Source organism: Heterocephalus glaber, unplaced genomic scaffold (genome assembly GCF_053883595.1).
Source record: "Heterocephalus glaber isolate CG9 unplaced genomic scaffold, H.glaber_assembly_v1.0 deba00001504, whole genome shotgun sequence".
NCBI lineage: Eukaryota > Metazoa > Chordata > Mammalia > Rodentia > Bathyergidae > Heterocephalus > Heterocephalus glaber.
In genome coordinates this window covers 10,807,208-10,828,382 of record NW_028258324.1, presented here as the reverse complement: position 1 = coordinate 10,828,382, position 21,175 = coordinate 10,807,208, and the positions used below count along the sequence as shown (strand labels likewise).

The 21,175-nt window shown below is 46.3% G+C and overlaps 1 protein-coding gene across 2 annotated transcripts in view; it reads left to right on the top strand.

Moving 5' to 3' along the window:
* The first annotated feature begins 15,267 nt into the window (after window positions 1-15,267).
* Window positions 15,268-21,175, top strand: part of Ky (kyphoscoliosis peptidase) — a 49,697-nt gene continuing 43,789 nt past the window's right edge. For both annotated transcript variants that reach the window (XR_015440816.1, XM_004834273.3), the window contains exons 1-2: window positions 15,268-15,536; window positions 18,390-18,452. Coding sequence is in view for 1 of the 2 variants with exons in the window: in XM_004834273.3 (XP_004834330.1) it covers window positions 15,401-15,536; window positions 18,390-18,452 (199 nt within the window). In the remaining variant the exon portion in view is untranslated. The remainder of the gene's footprint in view (window positions 15,537-18,389; window positions 18,453-21,175) is intronic.

The window sequence follows — 21,175 nt, the reverse complement described above, 5'->3', positions numbered from 1 at the left end:
GCAGCCACATTGCCCTTCCTACCCACCTGGGGCCTGCACACCAATGGTGAACCTGCCACACCTAGACCCATGCATGGGCACCAGCACTCTCTGTACCCAAGACTCCACTCCCTGGCAAAGGAGCAAATAGAGTTCACAAAAGACAGAAAAATAGAGTAACTTCTGAGAACTGAAGGCACACAAGTTTATGGGGAAGTAACATGGCTCAAGGGAGTGAGAACCTTGTAATTCTAGAATCTAGTTAGCACTGATCCGCTTCTCCCAGCCACAACTACATCCCCTACGAAACAAGCCATTGGAGGCATCTGTCCCATAAACTGCAGATCTGCCTTATCCCTCCTGGGACCTTCACCCCAGATGTCATGAGAACCCTTGGTTGCTTGGCCACCTACCTAACCATCTGGGAACACTTCAGCCTTGGGATAAAGGTTGTCAATCAAAAGTCCTCAGAGACTCATTAGAATGGCAGGGACAGTTTGGTGGTATCCCCCAATGAGAATTGGGTGTGGATCCAGAAAGTGCCAGGGATAATGTGTCAGCAGAAAACTGCATATGCTGAGTGCCAGAGGGCCCAGGCCTGGGGCTTGTGAAGCCCTGGATGAAGGCTTAGCAGATGGGAGGCGAAGCTGATTCCTCCTTCCAGGGGCTCTGCTTCTAATTTCCTCCTCTACCCCTAGGAAAGACCCTGGTCCTGCACAGCAAAGCTGAACATCAAACAGGCTGTGTGAATGTCCACAGATCTGCCTAAGATTACTCCATAAATCCTGGCCAGGGAGTTCAGGGCCAGGAATCTCCCAGCTGGCCCCTGGATCTGGTGCAGCCACCAAGGAACACTCTACCTCCGCATCCAACAGGTACAAACTGGCACCAGACCCCAACAGCTGTGTGTGCCCACAGCCTCTTTCTGTCTCAGTGCTGTGCAAGCCAGTGGACTTTGTGGTTTCTGTCCATGCCCCTGTGGGCAGTGTGATTCACAAGTTACTGTCATGTAGTGTGTTTGTCCATTGGTGACTCAATCCCTCATTCTAAGCCTCTGCATTAGCATGTTCAGCCTAGTCCTCCTCTTCTTGTTTCATGCCTGCTCAACAAGACAACAGGTGACTTCTCAAGCCCCAGGTTCTCATCTCTAAAATATAAGTAGCTATATTAAAAGTTTGTTGGGATGATTAAGAATAATAAGAGCATCCAGCATAGGGCCCAGTACAGAGTGAGTGCATCATACATAGTTCTTCCTCTTCCTGTTGGATTCCATTCAGGTTACTAGAACAAAATACTTGGCAGCATATAAACAATAGAATTTTTTTTTCTCACAGTTCTGGAAGGTGAGACGTTCAAGAACCAGGCACCAGCAGACTCAGTGTATAGAAGGACCCACTGACTTCCCAGTTCATAGATGGCACTTCTTGCTGTGTCCTCACATGGTAGAAGGGAAAGGGAGGTTATTTGGGCTGGTTTTATAAAAGTGCTAATCCTATTCATGAAGGCTCTGCCTTCATGACCTAATTACCTCTCAAGGGCCCACCAGCTAATACCGTCATCTTTAGAACTAAGATTTCTTTCTTTCCTTTTTTTGTGGTACTGGAGATTGAACCCAAGGCCTTTTGCATTGACTACATCCCCCACCTTCTTCTTGTGAAAAAGGGTCTCATTAAGTCACTAAGTTTCTTGGACTGGGCTCAAACTTGCAATCCTCCTGCCTCAGCCTCCCACAGTGCATAAGCCACTATGGCTAGCTTAGGGATTCAACGTATGAATGTGGGGAGAAGGAGACACAAGCCTACAGACCATAGCTTACATCCTTCTTCCCTTCCTTTTGTCCCTCCCTCCCTTTTTTCCTTCCTCCCCTCTCAGTCTTCCCAGAGAGAAAAGTCTCATGCACCCTAATTGACCCTCACTGAGCTTCCTCTCTTTTCCTCCAGCCAGAGTGTTTGTGGACTCAGAGGTTCCCCTAAGAGCCCTCCTTGCCATTGTCTCCATAACTGGATTTACACACTATTTTCTAGTTTGGCTACGAGGGAGATTCATTCATCTCTGTGTCCCCCAACACCAGACCAAGGCCTAGAACATGGCCTCTGGTTCCAGCTGGAGTGAAGGAGTTGTAATTGGAAGGGGATGAAGGGCAAATGGATGACTAGTGAAGGGGTGGGTGGATGGCACACAGCGGATGAAAGGGATGCTGGGGTGTGGCTGGCTGAAGGTTGAAGCATGATGTCTGGGTAGAGATGGAGGGATGGGAAAATAAATGGGCAAGTGAGATGGATGAGTGTGAAAGTGTGGTGCTCATGCATGTGAGAGGGTGGGCTGGTACTCAGATAAACAGATGGCCACTGGCTCTTGCATGATTGGCTTGGGCCAAGCCGGTAAGACTACAAGTTACTCCTTCAATGCCTTCTGCCCAAATCAGTGTTCTTATTCTGTCTCCCAGGCTTCTCAAACTGTAAAAGTGGGGCTGGGAAGGAAGGGAGCCAACCACAACAGCAGGATTCTTGGTGCAACCCCCATTTCAGTTCTGCCCAAGCCCTCACTTGGAGAGTCCAGCTGCAGGCCCACACATCCCAGAGCTCAGAGCCATGGGGCTCACAAATGGGCAGAGGGAACACTTGCTCCTCTCAGCCACGTGCCCAGTCTTCTCACTGAGCTCACATGGTTCTCTCATGCAACAAGAAAGGCAGGAACCCAGCCAGGTTTGCTCCTTAGAGGGCAAACCTGCATTCCAGTCACCCTGAAGACCAGCTGAGCATCACTTTGTCACCTCTGTGTGGCAGTCACTAAATTGACAACTCCTTGACATCAAGCATGGTATTGTCACCGGGGATTTAGCTCAGTGGTTCCGCTGCCTGCCTCAAAAGTTCGAGGTCCCAAGTTCGAACCCCAGTACAAAAAAAATAAGAATGGTATTGTCCTTACTGCCCTATCCCAGTGCTTGAGTTCCTGACAGAATTGCCGTAGAAAGAGAATGAATGTTTTCAGGTTCAATAAAATGGATAATGCATCTTAGACACAAATGATGGTTCTTGGGGAAAAACAATGGTGGCCTTGGTCTAGGACACTGAGTTTGGGTCCCAGCCCTGCCACTTCTCAACCACATGACTGTATGAAGTCCCTATGTGGATACCACTCAGCTCTCTCCTAAGGCTGTGAGGGCCATGTGGGGAATTTCTAGTCTCATCAAAGGAGCACCCTCCCCTGCCCCCAGGGTCCCTGATAGCCAGACTCCAAAGCTGCACATCACTCCTGCCTGACCTCCTCCCTGACCAGGGCAGAGCAGGGACCTGCGGAGAGGAGACATAGGAGATGCACATGCCCCACTTCCAGGCTTCTGCAATGGAGCTGTGCATAGTCACCCTGACCTCAATCTTTCTCTGTGAATTATAGAAAGAGAGTTCTCTGAAAACCAGGCCTGTGAAAAGTTCCACAGGTTCCCTCCCCTCCCCTCATTTCATCCTTCCCAACTTAATAAGGACCTGAGCTTGTTAGCTGTTCCTGTTCAGCTCACTCGTCCTGTGCCTGCACATGTGAGACTAAAAATACCCTCAGCTCCTAGTAGAGTCCCTGCCCAGGGACAGGCAAAGCTGGAGTCTTCATTAGTGCTGTAGGCTGGCTTCCATGTGCCCCTGGGATTTGGCCACTGCACCTGTCCTGCTTGGGGGTGAGGGGGACCGACATCCCTTCCAGCAGCCCCTGCAGTGATCAAAAAGCCGCTCTTATCTATCAGCGGCTTTATCCATACTCTCCAAAGCCTATTCTGTGCCCCTCATCACTGCCCTATTAGAAAACCTCACCTGCCCAGGCCAGGTTTCTTTCTCAGAGGACTCTTGCCATGCAGAGCACTGCCTTGGTCCCGGCAAGTGTCCAGCCCAAATCTCAACCTGCCCCTGGAAAAGACACTTGTGTCCCTTTTCACTAAAACATGCAGAAAGCAAATGTGCCTGCTTAGTGGGATAACAGGACCAGAAGCCACTGGAAGAACTGCATAAACCAATCTCTTGATATTTTGTTTCTCTATCAAGAAAAATGTCCACAAATACATGAGTCCAGTGAGGACTCCTTGTCTACATGGAGAGGGAGGTGGATCGAGGAACACACGGGGCGTGTCGATCACTCACTAATACATGCTTGGCAAGGCTGGAGAGGTAATCTCTCCACAGGCTTTCATGTGCCACTGGATACTTCTATTGGCATTGCTCAAGATATTTTGGAAATAGTAGTGAGAGACAAATTGATTTTCATCATCTCCATCCCCAGGAAAAGGCCAAGAATGGAATTGAGCATAAAGACTCCAAAGTTCAAAGTACTTTAAATTTGGAATGGAGTGTTTCCTATATTTGCTCATGGTTCTATGCAAGAGATGGGATTTTAATGAGCTATTACAGGAAAATATGGAAATCAATTAAGGTGTCATAAACAAATACTGAAACAAAGAATGACTGATGGTCAGATCAGGGAGAGATACTCCAAAGGACTGAGAGTGGAAATCACTTCTAAAAGAATGAGTCACAGCTTAGCTCCTGATTGGGGTAGGAGCAGGGGTAGGGACTGCATAGGGGTAAGCAGCTCTGTCTCAGAACCAACCTCTCCCCGAATTCATGTTCCAGTAGTTCCTGCCAACAGCAGAGGAAGGTGCTTTTGGGACCATTTGTCCCCATTTAACCCCCTTCTCCTCCACTCCCTGAGGCTCTGGGAAAAAGCCCCAGAACAGCAATTGGTACAAATCACTGAGAGTTTCCACTGTGGCTTGCTGGGAGAAATTCTGTCCAATTTGACCTAAACATTTATTGAGTATCTCCTGTGTACAGGACACATAGGTACAGTATGTGGAAGGAAGGGGGATTCTGACATGAGTGAGATCACAACCTAGTCCTCCAACAATTTAAACAGGTCAGAGATACCACAATGACTTCACTAGAGACATTGCCAAGAAACACAAAAGACCTGATGTAGATTGGAGAGTGGCTTTTCTAACTAACATTTAAATGTTTGTGCCAGTATAGTAGAAAAAGGAACTAATGATATGAACCTAAAATGTCACACACACACACACACACACACACACACACACAAGTAAATTTATGTTAAAAAGTTCAAGAGGTAATACAAATAGAAATTAGAAAGTTATACTTCAGATCAATTACCAGAATGACAAAGGTTTATCTAATGATAATATCTGGTGCTTGTGATTGTGGAAGAGGAATTTGATATACATGGCTAGTGAGATTGTAAATAGACACAATCTTTCTGGAAAGTAATTGGACATTGTATATATCTCAAGACTTAAAATAGTCATAACCTTTGATGCAGTAATTCCACTTCCAGGAATCTAGTCTAAGGAATCACCAGATACGTGGTCAAAGGTATAGGCACACAGATATTTATCATCACATTATTTACTAAATTGGACAATGTGAAACAAACAAAATGCCAATAAGAGAATAGAAAAATGTACTGTGGTATATCAATATAACTGATGATTAGATAGCCTTGGTTTGGAAGCATTTTTAGTAAACCAAACTGTTGAGTGGGAAAAAAAAATCATGATGCCAAACTGTATATGCTATGATTTTAATTTTCTTTTTAAAGAGATATATTCACTTATTATATACATTTCAGAAGTGATGAAAGGAAACCCTAAGTGATAGAATGCTTACCTCTAGACGATGAGATGATGGGACTTGGGCGGTTGTATTTTCTTGTTTGTAGAGTTAAGGATTTTCTGAATTTTCAGTGCTGAGTCGAAGCTTGGCAGCTTGTCCATCTCTGCCCAGTGGAAGTCCATGACCCAGCTCCCCCACACGTCACCTGGGCAAGCGCTGAGCTCAGCCTGGTCCTTCAGTGGGAGTACAGATCCCTGGTCTCCTGCCTGTGTTGACCTGGGCTGGCCCCTGCCTATCCTCTCCATCCGAGCCCAGCTCCCCATTTCATGTGGGCCTGCCGCCCCATATTCTCAGATCCCCCTTTTCTTACACAGCCCATGTGTTTGGTGCTTTACTGTCTTTTCACACCACCACTGTCCTTGCTCTCCTCTCTTCCGGGAGCCCAAGCTTGGGGAACAGTGGCTTTAGTACCCTCATGCCCATAGTACCATCAGACTTGTGCCCTCACCCTGTGACTATTTCCTGCTGTCACCACTGCTGACAATGACCCAAGTCGCTGCTCCACTGCCTATGGCAGACCAGCTGCTCCCCAGCTTCCCTCTGACCCTTTTGCTCAACTAGGTTGCCCTGCTTTCGTGTTTCACTGAAACATGCCATATTCTCCCCTCAAGCACTCTTCCTGCCCTATGCCCACGCTCCTTCTAAGCCTGGAAGCCCTGTGCCCTTCTTCTGCAGCCCTCTCCTACTTGTTCATCCCTAAGGATACTGTTCAAATGTCATCTCTACACAGTAGCCTCCTCTCTAGTCAGACAGGGGCACCTCCCCTGTGCTTTCTATTTCACTTCATCATGTGGCACTGCACATAGTAGAGACTTGAGAACAAGCTTGCCTATGCTGGGCAGCATCTTCATAGCAAAGCTAGCAGAAGCAGGACGCTCTCTTGATGGTATATCTATCCTCACCTCAAGACATGGGGAACTTATTAAAACCCCTTATAAAGACTGTGAAAATGGCAGACCTCTGCCTCCCTCACCATCCCTGGGAGGCTACCTCACTACTCCTGAAGACTGTTGAATGTTCCACCAACTTGTGACTATTGCCTCTGCCACCAGTTCCCCAAGTTGATGCCATAGAGTCTTGGAAATCTGTCCCCAAAAGCCTAGCTCAGAGCTTGAGCTTAAAAATTTTTTCTCCGATGCCTAATCGGGGGACTTGGAAACCTGGGTCATTGTGAAGAACCATGACCCTGCTTCCCTGGGAGTAAATTCCTGCTTCCTTGGGAGACCAGGAGTACCCTCAGTTTCTTGTATCTTCCCATCCCCACCTGTGGAACCACATCCATAAGATCCTTCCCAGAACATGAAGCAGTCAGGACTAATTGGAACATAGGCAGATGTGATGATAATTAAGCTATAGCTAAGTACTTCATCTTGTGTAATCCAAGTAAGAACCTCACTCATTTAGCAGATGAGGAAAACTGAGATTCAGTGAGAGTAATCACACTGTTCAGTGTCACTCTGCTAGACATATATGTTTGCCTGGCATAACTGCTTCAGAGAGAATTGGTATGTTTTCCAAATTTGGTGGGTGTTAAGTATTGAAGAAGAAGAGAGAGGCATCACAGAAACTTGGCATTGCCCAGGATCTCTAAGGACTAGGGCAGCCAGGAAGGCTTCAAGGTGGAAGGGAGGGCTGGTGTCAGGCCTTCAGGGATGCCTAGACTGTATTTTCCAGGGAGATCTGAAGAGATTTCCTAGGAAGGAGTAATAGCAACAACAAAGACCCAAAAGTAGAAGAAGCAAATTTGGATTGGTCAAGAGACTATGAGAAGCCTACCCTGGCTATGGAAAAAGTGTTCAGGAAAGGCATCTGGTACCCTGTCCAATGAGCCATCTACTTCAATGGAAGCTGAGAGAATCAGGACATGAGGAGTTAGTCTGCTGCTCTTTTTTTTTCTTGTATTAAGAATTGACCCCAGAGGGCAGTGAAGCTCAGCTGGTCCCAGCACCCAGAACGAAGCTCCCCCGCTGCCATCCCAGGCTCCTAGGGCCAAGAAGGTGAGCTGGTCCCAGCACCCGGAAGGAAGCTCCCCGCCTCCATCCCAGGCTCCTAGGGCAGTAAAGCTCAGCTGGTCCCAACACCCAGAAGGAAGCTCCCCTGCTGCCATCCCAAGCTCCTAGGGCACAGAAGGTGAGCTGGGTGGGTGCCAGAAGCACCACCACCACCACCACCACCCCCCGCCCCGTGGAAATGAGAAGATACATAAAAAAAAGCCTCAAAAACAGACTTCCAGATCACCTACAGCAACCCCAAAAGGAAATGAGATGGAACACTCTGATACTCAACCACCTGGACTCTCTGAAATGGCAATAAAAGAGGATCTGGGAAAAATGAAATCAGAAATACTCAGATAACAGCAAAGATTTTGCTCATGGTGCAAGGCATGATTAATAAATCTAGAGAGGACACAGATAAAAAAATAGAGGATCTGAGGAACATGATGGAATCCCAACATAGGAAACAAATAGAATCCATAAAACAGATGCAAACAGATTTCCAAGAGATTAAAAACTGCATCAAAAGTCTGCACAGGAGAATGAACCAATGTGAGGATAGAATTTCACATATAGAAGATAAGATTGCAATTAGTGAGGAAAAGAAAAATTGCTTTAAAATTGTAAGGGAACATGAGAAATCAATCCAGCAGCTGCTAGACGATGCAAAGAAGAATAACATAAGACTGATTGGAGTCAATGAAGAAAGAGGAGAGAGTGCAGATGACATAAACAAAACTGTTCACAGAAGTGATGGCAGAAAACTTCCCAAGAAGGGGAAAAGAACTTGACATACAGATAAGTGAGGCATATAGGACTCCAGCTAGCCTTAATCAAAAAAAATCTACACATAGGCATATAATAGTTAGGATTCCAGAAATCCAACAGAAGAACAGAATTCTACAAGCAGTGAGAGAAAAGAAACAAATCACATACAAAGGAAAGCCCATCAGAATCACAGCAGAATTCTCAATGCAAACCCTCAAGGCAAGAAGAGCTTGGAGTGATGTATTTCAAGCCCTAAAGGAAAACAGCCTCCAACACAGATTGAAGTACCCTGCAAAACTATCTTTCAAAATTGATGGAGAAATAAGATGCTTTCATGATAAAGAGCACCTCAGGAACTTCATGAATACCAAACCAGCATTCCAAAAAATTTTAGACAATACCCTAGGAAAAGACAATGAGGATCACAACCCCAGGAAGCCCAGCAGAATGAATCCATTGGTTGTGACAAATTAAACACAAAGGGGGAGAATCCAACAAAAAGAAAAAGTCATGACAAGGCTTTGAAAACTTTTGACTTCATCTCCCTGATGAGTGTATAATTCAATCTTATTATTGTACTGATTAGTATTTTTCTGATTCTAGAGTTGCACACCATTCCTTGTGCTATACTGGCTATTTATCATCTTATGTCTACATTTTAATTGGGTTGTCTATTAATGAGCTCTAAGAATTCTTTATATATTCTGGTCATAGGTTATATGCATTGGAAATATGGTCTGTTTAAGGACTACTTTTCATTTTAATGATGTCATTTAAAGTTCTAAATTTTGATGGAATCTCATTTATCAATTTTTTTCTTTTATACATCATGTTTTTTGTATCCTAGGTAGTTCTTGCCTACCCTGAATTCATAAATATTTTCCCTTATAATTTCTTCTTAAAGTTTTATACTTTTAGGCTTTCTTATTTAGGTTCATAGATCCCTTCAAGTTATTTTCATGTAGGGAAAAAAAGGGTTGAGGTTAATTTTTTATATATGGATACCAGGTGTTCTAGTGCCATTTGCTGATGACACTATCTCTTCCTCGGTTCTTGAATCAAGTTTATATTCTATAAAATGCTAATGTTAAATAATCTTTCAAAACTCAGTGGACCATATATGTGTGGTTCTATTTCTAGATTCTCTGTTTTACTCAAATGATCTATGTGTCTTTCCTTACACCAACACTGCCTTGATTACTGTAGCTTTAGAAGAAGTCTTAAAATTGGGTGCTAAACATCTTCCAGCACTGTTTTTGTTTTTGTTTTTGTTTTTGGCTTTTCTGGGTCCTTCGTACTCCTACATAACTTTAAAATTTCAATATCCAGTTCTTCATTTATAGCAAGTATACACAGACCTGAATTTTTATGTATAACTTGTGTTTTCTAATCCTGCTAAATTCAAGTACAAATTCTAGGGGCTCCTAGAGATTTCTTAGTATTTTCTCTGTAGATGATCATTTCATCTACATATAAAGATTTTGCTTCTACCTTGCCAATCCTATCCTAGTTGTGTCATTTTATTGCCAGATTATTTTGGTTTAGACCTATGTTTCAAAGTCTAATGGACAGATGAAGAGTAGGCATATATGCCCTTGTTCCCCACTTTAGGGAGAAAGCATTGTATCATCTCCATTCATAGAAGGAGTTTTTGTTGGAAGTATGGAGTACACGTCTTTGATCTGTTGAGAAGCTTCTGTTCTACTTCTAGTCTCCTGATAGCTTTTACCATGAACAGCTGTAGAATTTAGTCCAATACTTTTTCTCCAACTAGTGACAGAATCATATGGTTTTCTCCTTTCCTCTGTTAAAATGATTACTTTTGGGGGTGGATCTTCCAATGCTGAACCAACACTGCCATCCCTATAAAAAAACCACTTTCTACATACTGCCAGATCTGACTTCCAATAGTTTGTTTTGTTAAACAAATTTCTATGTATGTTCATACTTTTTTCTATTATCTTTATCCAGTTTTAGGATTAGCACAATGTTGAGTTCCTAAAATGAGGGGAGAAGTGTTCCTTCTTTTTTCTGCTTTAAATGTTTGAAATAATTTATCAGTTAAAATGTTTATGAGCCTGCTGTTGTCATATAGGTAGGTTTTCAAGCTAGGAATATACTTTCTTTAATAGGTGCTATTCAAATTTTATATTTCCTCCAGAGTTAGTTTCATGAATTTGTCTTCCAAGGTACTTCTTAGAAGTTGTCAAATTTATTTCAAAAACGATTTTTGTAATATGCTTTCTATATCCTTTCAAATTCTGTAAAATCTGTGGTAATGTCTCCTAGATCTTGATATTGTAATTTTTAAAAATGTATAACTGATATTGTGTAACAGGAAGAAAAGGTCTAAAAGAGCAGGGGAATTGGGAAGCGTAGGGGAATGGAAAAAAGGGAAAGGAAAAAATATGAGAAGAGGAAAAAAATGGAAATAAAGTCTTTGCAAATAGGGAAGGGTGGAGGGGGTGAAGGGAGGCCAAGGGAAGGGGAAAAAAACAGAACCAAGAGACTCATGTAATGGTACAAGATCCCAATGGTGAATGTAACTGTATTGTACACCTAAAATGTACCAATAAAGTTAATGGGGAAAAAAACAAAAACGAATTGACCCCAGAATCTTTGCACTGATCTACATCCCCAGCCCTATTTTATTATTTTATTACAAAGTCTTGCTAAGCTTCCCAAGCTGGGCTCAAACTTTCTGTCCTCCTGTCTCAGCTTCCAAGAGTGCTAGGATTATAGGCATGTGCCTCTGCTCCTGGGCATGGTCTGTTGCTTTCTCCATTTTACCCCATTCCCAGTTTCCCCTTCCTCATTGCATCCACAGAGAAGAGGCTGTTCTGTCTGCAAATCCCTCCTGAAAGCCTTACATATAAGACTGTCCCACTATATCTGTGGATAAGAGAGAAGCATCCTTCTGGGCAACTCAGGAGTTGTAAAAAGAGGTATGACAGCTGAGGGCTCCTGAAAAACTGTTCCTAAGGAAAAGCACAGTGAAAATCAGGACACACCCCTCTTGGATGAAGGTGTCCACTGCTATGAGTGAGTCCTCCCCACATTGACCATTTCATATCTCTAAGACAGCAAATCCCACTTGGAACCCAGAACCATTCAGAGGCAACAAATCCCATCTGCAGGCAGAGGAGTGGAAGCAGTGTGAGTGATATCTGGTCATGTCTATGTGTTAAATTGAGAAGATAGAGGTGACAATACAGCAACAGTCATATGTTGTTTAACAAGGGGAATGTATTCTGAGAAATGTATCCGCAGGTGATTTCATCATTGTGCAAACAACACCAAGTGTACTTACACAAACCTAAATGGTATAGCCTATTACACCAGGGCTATCTGGTACACACATGCATGCATGAACATGCACACACACACACACACACACACACACGAGACTCACTAAACTGGAGATATGTGAGACTGCTGCAGGCATCACATGACAGACTGTTTTACAGTAGTCGTTTATAAGTAGCAGGAATGCACTCTAAAATAATGATAAAAGTAGTAAATATGCAAAGCAATAATGCCATCATTTATTAACTATCGAGTATTATCTGTTGTACTATTGCATATGCTGTGTGTGTTAATACCACCATCACTGCACACACAGGAGTGATGTGTTGTGCCACCACATTGCCCCAGACATGATACCACTAGATGACAGGAATTTCCCAGCTCTGTTATAATCTTATGGGGCCACCTTTGTATACTTGGTTCACCATTGACCAAAACATTGTTATACAACATATACTCTATTTTAGTATTTTAGCTACTTTGTCTACTGATGTTCTAAAATTTCCAACTTTTTTTTTTCTGGTGGTGGTTCTGGGGATTGAACCCAGAGCCTTTGCACTGAGCTACATCCCCAGCCCTTTTTTATTTTGAGACAGGGCCTCACTAAATCACTAAATTGCCCCAGCTGGGTTCAAATTTTTAATCCTTTTTCCTCAGCCTCCCAGAGTGCTGGGATTACATGCATGTGCTCCTATTCCCGGCCCAATTTGCTATGATTAAAATAATGAAAATTTTTGTCCAAGAATGGAGGTAGCCCCTGATTTGTCAGATTCTAAGACAAAATTGAAGATTACTTAGTTCAGAATACAGAGATCTTTGAAGCTCATGTTATTCAATGGGGACAAGATGGAGAAGTTACTACGCTGAGAAAAAGCTAGAAGCAGAAAGTCCAGGTATGGGGGCTGTGGAAAAAGAGACAGCTTTGGCTGTAGCATATTCAGGAATAGCAGGAGGAAAAGAGGAAGAGATGGGTCTACAGAGGAGGTGGGGCTGGAGTGTGAACTGCAGTTTGGGGGTCTGTTCTTTGTCCTGGAGGAGGAGCTGGAGGCAGGGTTTGGGTCAATGGGTCAGAACCTCTGTCTAAATTTTATTCAGTAGCCTCAGTCTTCACTCCTACTCTCTTTTCCTGTTACATCCAAATCCCCTCAGCTACCTCACCTTCCCCATATCTCCCTGTCCATCCAAGAATAGGATATGGGAAGGTGATATAGCTAGGTCAACTGAGGCCAGGGATGGGAATAGAGTGGGAAATGAGAGGAGCATCTCATCTTTCTGCTCTGCAGGCCCGGGAGCTGGGCTATTGCACCAACATTCATAAGATGGAGCACTGGATCCAGGTGTCCCAAACATCTGGATCCACCAGCAGTAGCATCTCCCAGAGCACTCAAGCTGACCCGTTTCAGAATTTGGCCCTCATGCCCTACTAAGCAGTGTTCTCAGTGAGATTTTGGAGACATTTGTCAGAGTATGTCAAAGCTCTAGGTTGTCCTGATTATAAAGTAGGTACCACTGACATGCAGTAGATAGATCCCAGGCATGCTGCTAAATATCCTACAATGCACAGGACAGCCTCCTACATCAAAGAATTATCTCCCTAAAATGCCAGTAGTGTTGAGGATGAGAAGCAAGTGCTGTTCCAAAGGCTTAGGTTTCAGACAGAGCAGAGAAGCAGGAGCCCTCACCCTGTCTTCCAGCACACCCCAAGTTAGCATCCTCTCCAGAGGCAGCTCTGGGAGGGAACATTGCGGCGAGTGAGTTCCTACAAGTGACACTTTGTAGCATGGGAGTGAGGGTACAGAGATGGGAATGTTACCCATAAAGTAAGGGGACTTCAACCTCCCTACTGTCCCCACTTAGCCCCATCCAGCAACAAGGGCACTGGGCAAGAGTTGTTGGTAGTTTCTGTGTCTCAACAACCTGTCCTTTGAAAGAGTCAAGTGATCCAGTCCCAGGTTAGTGGGATCTTGCCTCAGCAATCTAAGTCCCCAAGTGGTTTATACAGCCCATAGTTCTTATTTCCTCCAGCTTCTAGCTGGGTGTGTTTGTGTGAGCATGTGTGAGTGTGTCTGTGCGTGCCCACACACATGGAAACAGGACTCACTTTAGCAGGAGAAAACCTCCCTTGGGAGTCACCCATGTCCACCTGTCCATCCGTGGGCTCAGCTCTCTATCGACTCTAGGGCCACATTATCAGAAGCCAATGACAGATGCTCAGTAGGTAAGAAGGCAGTGGTAATACAATGAGCAGCAGCCCGTGCTCAGACCAGACTGAGCCACAGGCATTGGGGTAAGACCATCAGAATTGAGGTGTGGCTATATGCCCTCCCCCAGCTCCTTCATTAACTTGTCCTTCCACCTGTCCCTGTCCTCACCTCTAAAATGAAATAATGACAGCAGCTCATATTTGGAGACCATTTAACATGTGCGAGGCACCTTACATGCATGCCATTCTCACAACAGTTCTATGAGAATGTTCATTACCAATGATATGGGTGAGGAAATGAAGGGGAAATGGCTGGTCCCAAGTCACATGGCCAGCAAACAAGGGGGCTAGTACTGGAACACAGCCTGTGTAACACAGGCTGTTCCAAGGACAATGTGAGAGTTCTCAGGACATCAGTACATCAAAGTGGGGAGGGGTCCTAGAACACAGGGCTCCATGTAGGCCCATTTATTAATGGTGGTAATTCAAATTAGGGAATGGTTGCCCACCTGGTGGGCCCATACTGCCAAAGGCTAGCAGGCAGATGCCCATGTAAACACGCCTTAGACCTACAGCCAAATGCTCTGCTACTGTTGGCTGGGTAGGCCAGGCCTTGCTAAAAATAGAGGCCACTCAGGTCCAGCTGGCTGACAGCAGCAGGCAGCTCCAAACCTCACCCTCCTCTCTCCCTCCTCCTTTGCTGTCTGGGCAGGAACTCCTCTTCTAGAAGAAATAGAGATTTCAAGACTTTCATTTCATGCCAAAGAGGAGTTTAGCTTGATACCCAGTGGGCATGACCCAAATTCTGGAAGAATCGATAACCAGGTGTAGGTCCTGACCACAATACCCCACCCAGATCTGTCCAAAGCCCACCCAGGAAATGAATGCAGCCGAAGCCAAAGCTTGGCCCGCGACTGCACAACTTGCCATTCAACCTGGAGCCCCTTGCTGTCTTGCTTGTCCCGAACAGACGCCCAATGTTGGCAGCGCTGTGCGATTTCTATATTGGCCGGTGGCTTCTCTCTGGAGGCCTGTTCCGGGCGCTCTGGGGACGCCCCATCCCAGCTGACCGGGATGAAGCAGCACCCAGCCAAAGTGAGAAGAGCCGTGGAGGCCAGGACCTGCGCTTCAAGCGCATGGGGTCAGAGGCCAGGGGAGCAGGGAGGGAGGTCTGGAATGGCCTCTGCGGACTGCCCACCGAGGCCTTGGCGCAGGTCAGGACTCGGGCCGGGGATTTCCTTTCAAAGGTGACTTAGAGCCGCTCCATTAGGATAACGCCCTCCCGGGCGGGCCCTAATGGCGTGTTTGGCAGAGTCAGCGAAACGCGGCGCCCAGCGACTCGGGCGGCGGGGCAGCGCCCTCTCCCGCGTCCTCGCCCGCTCCCGCGCCAGGTCGGGCAGCGGCGCTCACGGGGCCATTTGCAGCGCAGGCAGCCTCACGAGCAGCTGCGGCGCGCCGGCCGGGAGGGCGGCGGCATCATGGAGCTGAAGAAGGACAGCAACGCCGTGGCCATCGACATGCTGCTGATCGTGCATTCGGAGAAGCTGCGCGCCGCGGAGGGCACGCACTTGAACCCGCAGGCGGAGCCCGACTCGCGCCTGCAGCGCGGAGGAGGTAAAGCTCGCCGGGTCCGGTCCCCGGGACCCCGAGCACCCTGACCTTCTTGCCCCAAGACCCGCCCGCGGGAGGGCGCCCCATGTGCCCCTGAATGAGGTCCGCTATCCCATCACTCTTCCCCACAGCAGCCTGTGTCTACGGGTGCGTGGCAACGGCGTCTCGAGGCAAGTGTAGACCCGAGATTGAGGTTGACTCTTCATGCAGGCCTGAGGGGACTTCTGTCCAGTCTCTTGGGGTGCCCTGTTTTCTCCCAGCCACTCCCCGAAGGGTGCAGACCTGAGTTGGAAAATTACCTGGAGAAAGGGCCTAGAGCCCCAGCCTGACCCCATCAGTGGCCTGCTCCCCACACAGCACCCTTCCCCTCAAGTGTGCTCAGGGGAAATCCGTGTCCAGTCAGAACCGTGGTGGCCTTGCACAACTGAAATACTAAGTTTCCCTGCTTTTGAGCCTCTCCTCCAGCCTCCTGCAGTTACAAGGCCTGAAAGGGATTAAAGGAACACAGGCTTAGGTGGGATGGAGTTTGAAATCTGCCCTCCACTCTTGAACTTATCCATCGATCTTACTTGTCCAGAAGATGTCCTGAGAAGTGACACTGGTACAATAGAGACTGATTATAAAGTGATAGTGGAAGGCAGGACCCCAGCCTCTACTCTCCAGACACACAGGTGAATAGAGTATAAATTGTTAATAATGGAAGCTAGAATGCTGGGGACCTCGAGGTCCTGCATCTCTGAGGAAGCCTCTGGGACAGGTGTGAGGGCATGCCACTTCTTCAGCAGTGAGGCTTGATAGCCCCTGCAGGAAAACAACTTCTGCCCCCACCTCTCCTCCAGCTCTAGAGCTCCTAGGAGCTCCTGCTGCTGTTCTGTCCCTGGCTTTTTTTGACCCCAGACCTCCTGTGCTCATGGAACATCCAAAAAGCAAGGTTCTGTGATGACCCACCCCACCCCCCACACAAGCTGGGGCTGCCCCACAGCTCCTGGGGAGCACTTGGGGAGGCAGTCAGCAGAACAAAATGGACTGGAGGACTGAGAATGTGGACAGGTGTGCCAGTGTTGGGAGGGATTTGGGGGTCAGGGGTTGTTTAGGTTAGTTGGTTCTTTAGTTCCACAGGGTAGTTGTATGTAGGAAATCAGCAGAGGCCATCAATTTCTTGATAGAAATGTGACTGTTCCTACTACCCACCCCCAATCCAGAAGGTTTCCCCTAGGGTGTGCTGGGTGAGGCTCAGTTCAAGGTCAACCCAAAAGTTCCCACTTCCTTCCCCTCTGATAACATCTGCCCTAAGGACTCTGACATCAAGGAGGGAAAAGAACACAAAGAAAGCCAGGAAATTCGAGATGTCAGTTCTGCCCTGAGGGCACAACTCACCCCCCCCCCATGACTTCAGTCTCAGAGGAGAAAGCACCTACCCCTACTTGATAGGTTCTGTTGCCTTTCTACAAATATTTTCCTAATAGAAATTTCTCAAAGATGTGTCACCTATTCACATCAGACAGTTCTGCATCATTGTGGAGAACAGGGAAAGTGCGTGGCTTCTGAAGGCTGGGGGGCAGTGACATTCTGAGACCCCAGGCTAAGCCAGCTTGAAGGTCCACTCCTCAGGACACAGCCTTGGGAAAGAAAACACTGAGCCGGGCTATCTTGTTCCAAGGCTTCCCAAGGATGCATAAAATCCCAAACAAATCCCTGTCTGCTTCTAGCTATCTTTTCTATGGGCTGGTTCTACATGAGAAGCAGCTCTTCCTTGTCTCTGCAAAGAAAAGAGTAAAGTTCAGTTTCTCTGAACAGACACTGTGATCTTGTGGCAGAAAGGATTACAAGGACAAGAGGGCAAGAAAAGGACAGTCAGGCTGGTCACTGGGGACTTGGGCTGCAAGGCTGTCTTTCCTTCCCTCTGTAGGTCTAGCAGTTTCCCAGCTATTTTCTTAGAGCAGCAAACACTTCTCAAGAAAACATTCTTCGGAGAGGAGAATTCCTATCTTCCTGCAGCAATGGAGGAGGAAGCCAAAAGCTGCCTGCACCAAATCTCTAGGTTTTATCCCGAAAGTCTGTGGGACTCATACATTCTACCACATGAGTATATCAGCCAGGGTTCCAAGTGGAAGGAGGAGGAAACCTCCGAGGCCACCAAGGAGGTGCACTAGACCCTCTTTCCATGCCAGAGACTCACTTTTATTGCAGTGGCTCCTGCTGCCAGAACGTAAGTCAGTTCATTCAGGAACTCGATCTTGCAGTTACCACTTCTACCTGCTGCCAAAGAATTACTCTTCCCTTCCCCATTGCATCATCCCCAGACTTGGGTACAGGTGCATCTGCTTGGCCAGACCTAGGCCATGCTTTAGCTGCAAGGGAGGCCAGGAGAGCAGGCAATTGCCACTTTCCACTCCCATCAGGATACGCAGGCTTTACCCACCCTTCTCATTCCACATCAAGACTGTGGAGGGAGGAGAGGTTGGGGCTGAAGGGGTGCGACACATTTAGAAGTAGGCAGGCAAATGGATATGGAATATCTTCTAAAATAATGATTTTGTATTTATGCAATGGAGATGTGGGAGTAGAAAATGAGCATCCATATTGTAAAAATTCTCCCAGGATAATTCTAAACAATCAACTCACCACCACTGAAAATTACTATTTTAACTTTTTTAAATGTTTGAAATTTTGAGAGTTGCTTTCATGTCCCAAAAAGCATCCCATTCAAGGGCAGCTTCCCTTGGATCCCAAGTGAGCCAAGTTCCATCGGTCCTGCTTTGACTTAGACAAGTCTGCAGCTGATGCATGGCTCACTTGCCTTGGTCTCCCACCGCAGAGAACCTCACACTGATGATCATCTTTGTCATTTCACAGGATTCCAAGGTGTCAGCAATGGGACCCGGAAATGGCAGAAATTAGAAGGAAATGACCTTCATGGTAAATTCTCTTTTTCTTTCTATTTTATTTTTAAACTTTGGAATTCATTGTATTGAAAAATAACTGGAAGAGCTAGGTTGCATTCGTTTAGAGACTAGCCCTAACCAATAACCACTGAGCAAAAGGTGGCTGCTTGGACTCAGCCAGGCCCCTCTAGGGCTACTGTGACCCTGGAAAATTTTCCCCGGCAGCAGGGACCCTACGGTTCTAGAGACTGTTGTTGGGGACCAATACCATAAACTGGACCCCCTACTTGTTTGATTGCTGAGCTATAGGGGAGGGCCTGATCTTACTTGGGTTGATGAGGTTTGAGTATTCCCACAGGAGGCACAGCTGCTCATGCCATAAAGGCTATTCATCTTTTGATATTTTTTTCTGAACAGAGGACAGTGGTCTGCTTAAAACTGAATTACTTGAAGTCAAGAGAGGCACCAGACATGGGTTCCATAGCTCCCTGATGATCTAGGACCCAGAATACAATAAGAAGTCAGCTTCCAACACCACTTTTCTCTGGTGCCAGGCATCTGTCTTCCCTGCAGTTCCTAGGATTTTCCTGGGAACATTATGGATGGGCTGACTACAGCAAGACTTACTCTGTGCCCTTCAGAGATTCACTAGCCCAGCCTTCCTTGACAGTGCACATGATGGGCACAGGAGTATTCTAATAAGAATCAGATTTCCGCACCCACAGCCTCATTTAGAAGCTCCATGAGAATCCAGCCAGGTGAGCCCTGGAATCCAATGACTGGATTATCAAATGCCAGTCTGAAGGTACCACCCTGCATGACCCTCAACAAATGGGAAATGAGACAACACTTGAATAAAACCAAATAGCTATGCTCTGGAATCCTTCTGACAATGACAAAAGGAAGGATGAAATTCCAACAGTGAATTCATCCTCATTCATTCCTTCAACAAATGTCTTTTGTGCTTTCTTTATACTGGGCACAATTTTAAATGCTGGAGATGAAAAAGGGAACAAAATAGTCAAGAACCCCTGTTTTGGGCCGGGGATTTAGATCAGCGGCACCTCGCCTGCCTCCCAAGCACAAGGTCCTGAGTTCCATCCCCAGTACAGAAACAACAACAACAACAACAACAACAAAAAAAAACCCTGTTCTCATGGCACTACATTAAAATTAGTGTAATTATAACAACATTCCCTTAAGTAGAATTTCAATATCCTGGAAGAGAAGAGCTTTCCTATGTCCTTGGCCCTGATCATGAATAGGACTCATCTTTAAGATAAGCCTCCTCTCCCTCGCCAGGGAGACCACCCCTCTCTGCCCTGGCTAAAGGGTATGCATAAGTGCAATGACTTCCTTGCCCTTGTTACTGGGACTGTCAGATGGTAGACCGGCCAGCTGTAGCTTGACTGAGGCAGACACCATAGCTAGGATAGCTGCTGTGGGCTAGTGAGAATTATGATAAGAATAAAACTTCCAGAAACCAGTCAGCCACAGAAATAGCCATGCATGGCACTCAAGCTAGACCAATGTGTGGGTAGGTAAGTGGGCAAAGCAAGCCACAGGTGGGCACAAAGGGACAGTCTCCTTGTTTATTGTAGCTCTCTCCTGCCTTGCCTGAGCCATGTGACATTCATCTTAGGGCTCTCTGGGAAGTATTAAAATATACTGCATTCACCCTGTTTTTTCCATCTTCTAAGTTCCTCATTGGGGGAGGGGGGTTAGTGGGAAGATATTAAAAAAACACTAAGTAATGCAATAACTATTACAAGGCTCACATAAAAGACATAAAATGGGTCTTAATATGATGTGTCAGTCTATAAAGAGTATGATTAAAGTAGCTCTTGCTAAACCACCCCAAAGACTGAGAGTTTGGGGTAAATGCAGGACTAGAGAGAGGCTCTACAGAGGTCCTGAATTCAGAAAAGATGATTCTGCTATTCCACCAATATATGTAGTTTAAAGTAAAGTTTTATTTTTCAAATGGTATGTTTGTATGCATGCAGAAATTGGAATTTTTCTGATGCTAAGATTCAGGGTACAGGTATGGGAGTTGACCATTTCTCATACTTGCCTTGTTTGTACCCAAAGCACCTAATGCTGGTAGCCAGTAGGCTGCCCAGCCCTAACAACTGGATGGCTTTCATCTCAGAAGGAAGCAGCTGATGGCATGTGCTAGTAGTGTGCGCACAAATTTGGCTGAATATGGCATTGGTCCACTGGGGCACATTTTCCCCCTGTTGCTGCCCTGTATACTCCCTGGGCTTGGATGTTGGTGGGGGAGGGGGACTGGAATGCTTCAAACTTTTGGAAGCAGCAGGTGTTTGGGCTAAGTTGCTCCCCCCACCCCCATAGCTTGCCCAGCAACATAGGGCTTCCCCTGTGGTGATTGGCTGCTTTCCTTGGTCCTGGCCAAAGTCTGCCTAGCAGCACAGAGTCTGATGCCCTACAGCTAGAGGGAAACCAGTTGTGCAGCCCTGACTATAAATACCCTTCAGAAGCTATGCCAGCCAATCACACTCCTTGAGGATTCCCTTCATAGATCCTGTTTCCTCCTGGAGATGCAGCCAGCTGTGCCTACAGGAGGCAGCCTCCTGTCCTTGCCTGAGCCTGGCCTGGGCCTCCAGCCCAGCATACCACATCACCCTGCATTGTCACACAGAGTGGAGCTGGACTCACAAACTAGGGACTTCAGGGGCCTGGCTGGGTCCATTCCTAGGAGAAGGTTAGAGCAGGCAGGCTTCTACAGGGCAAGAC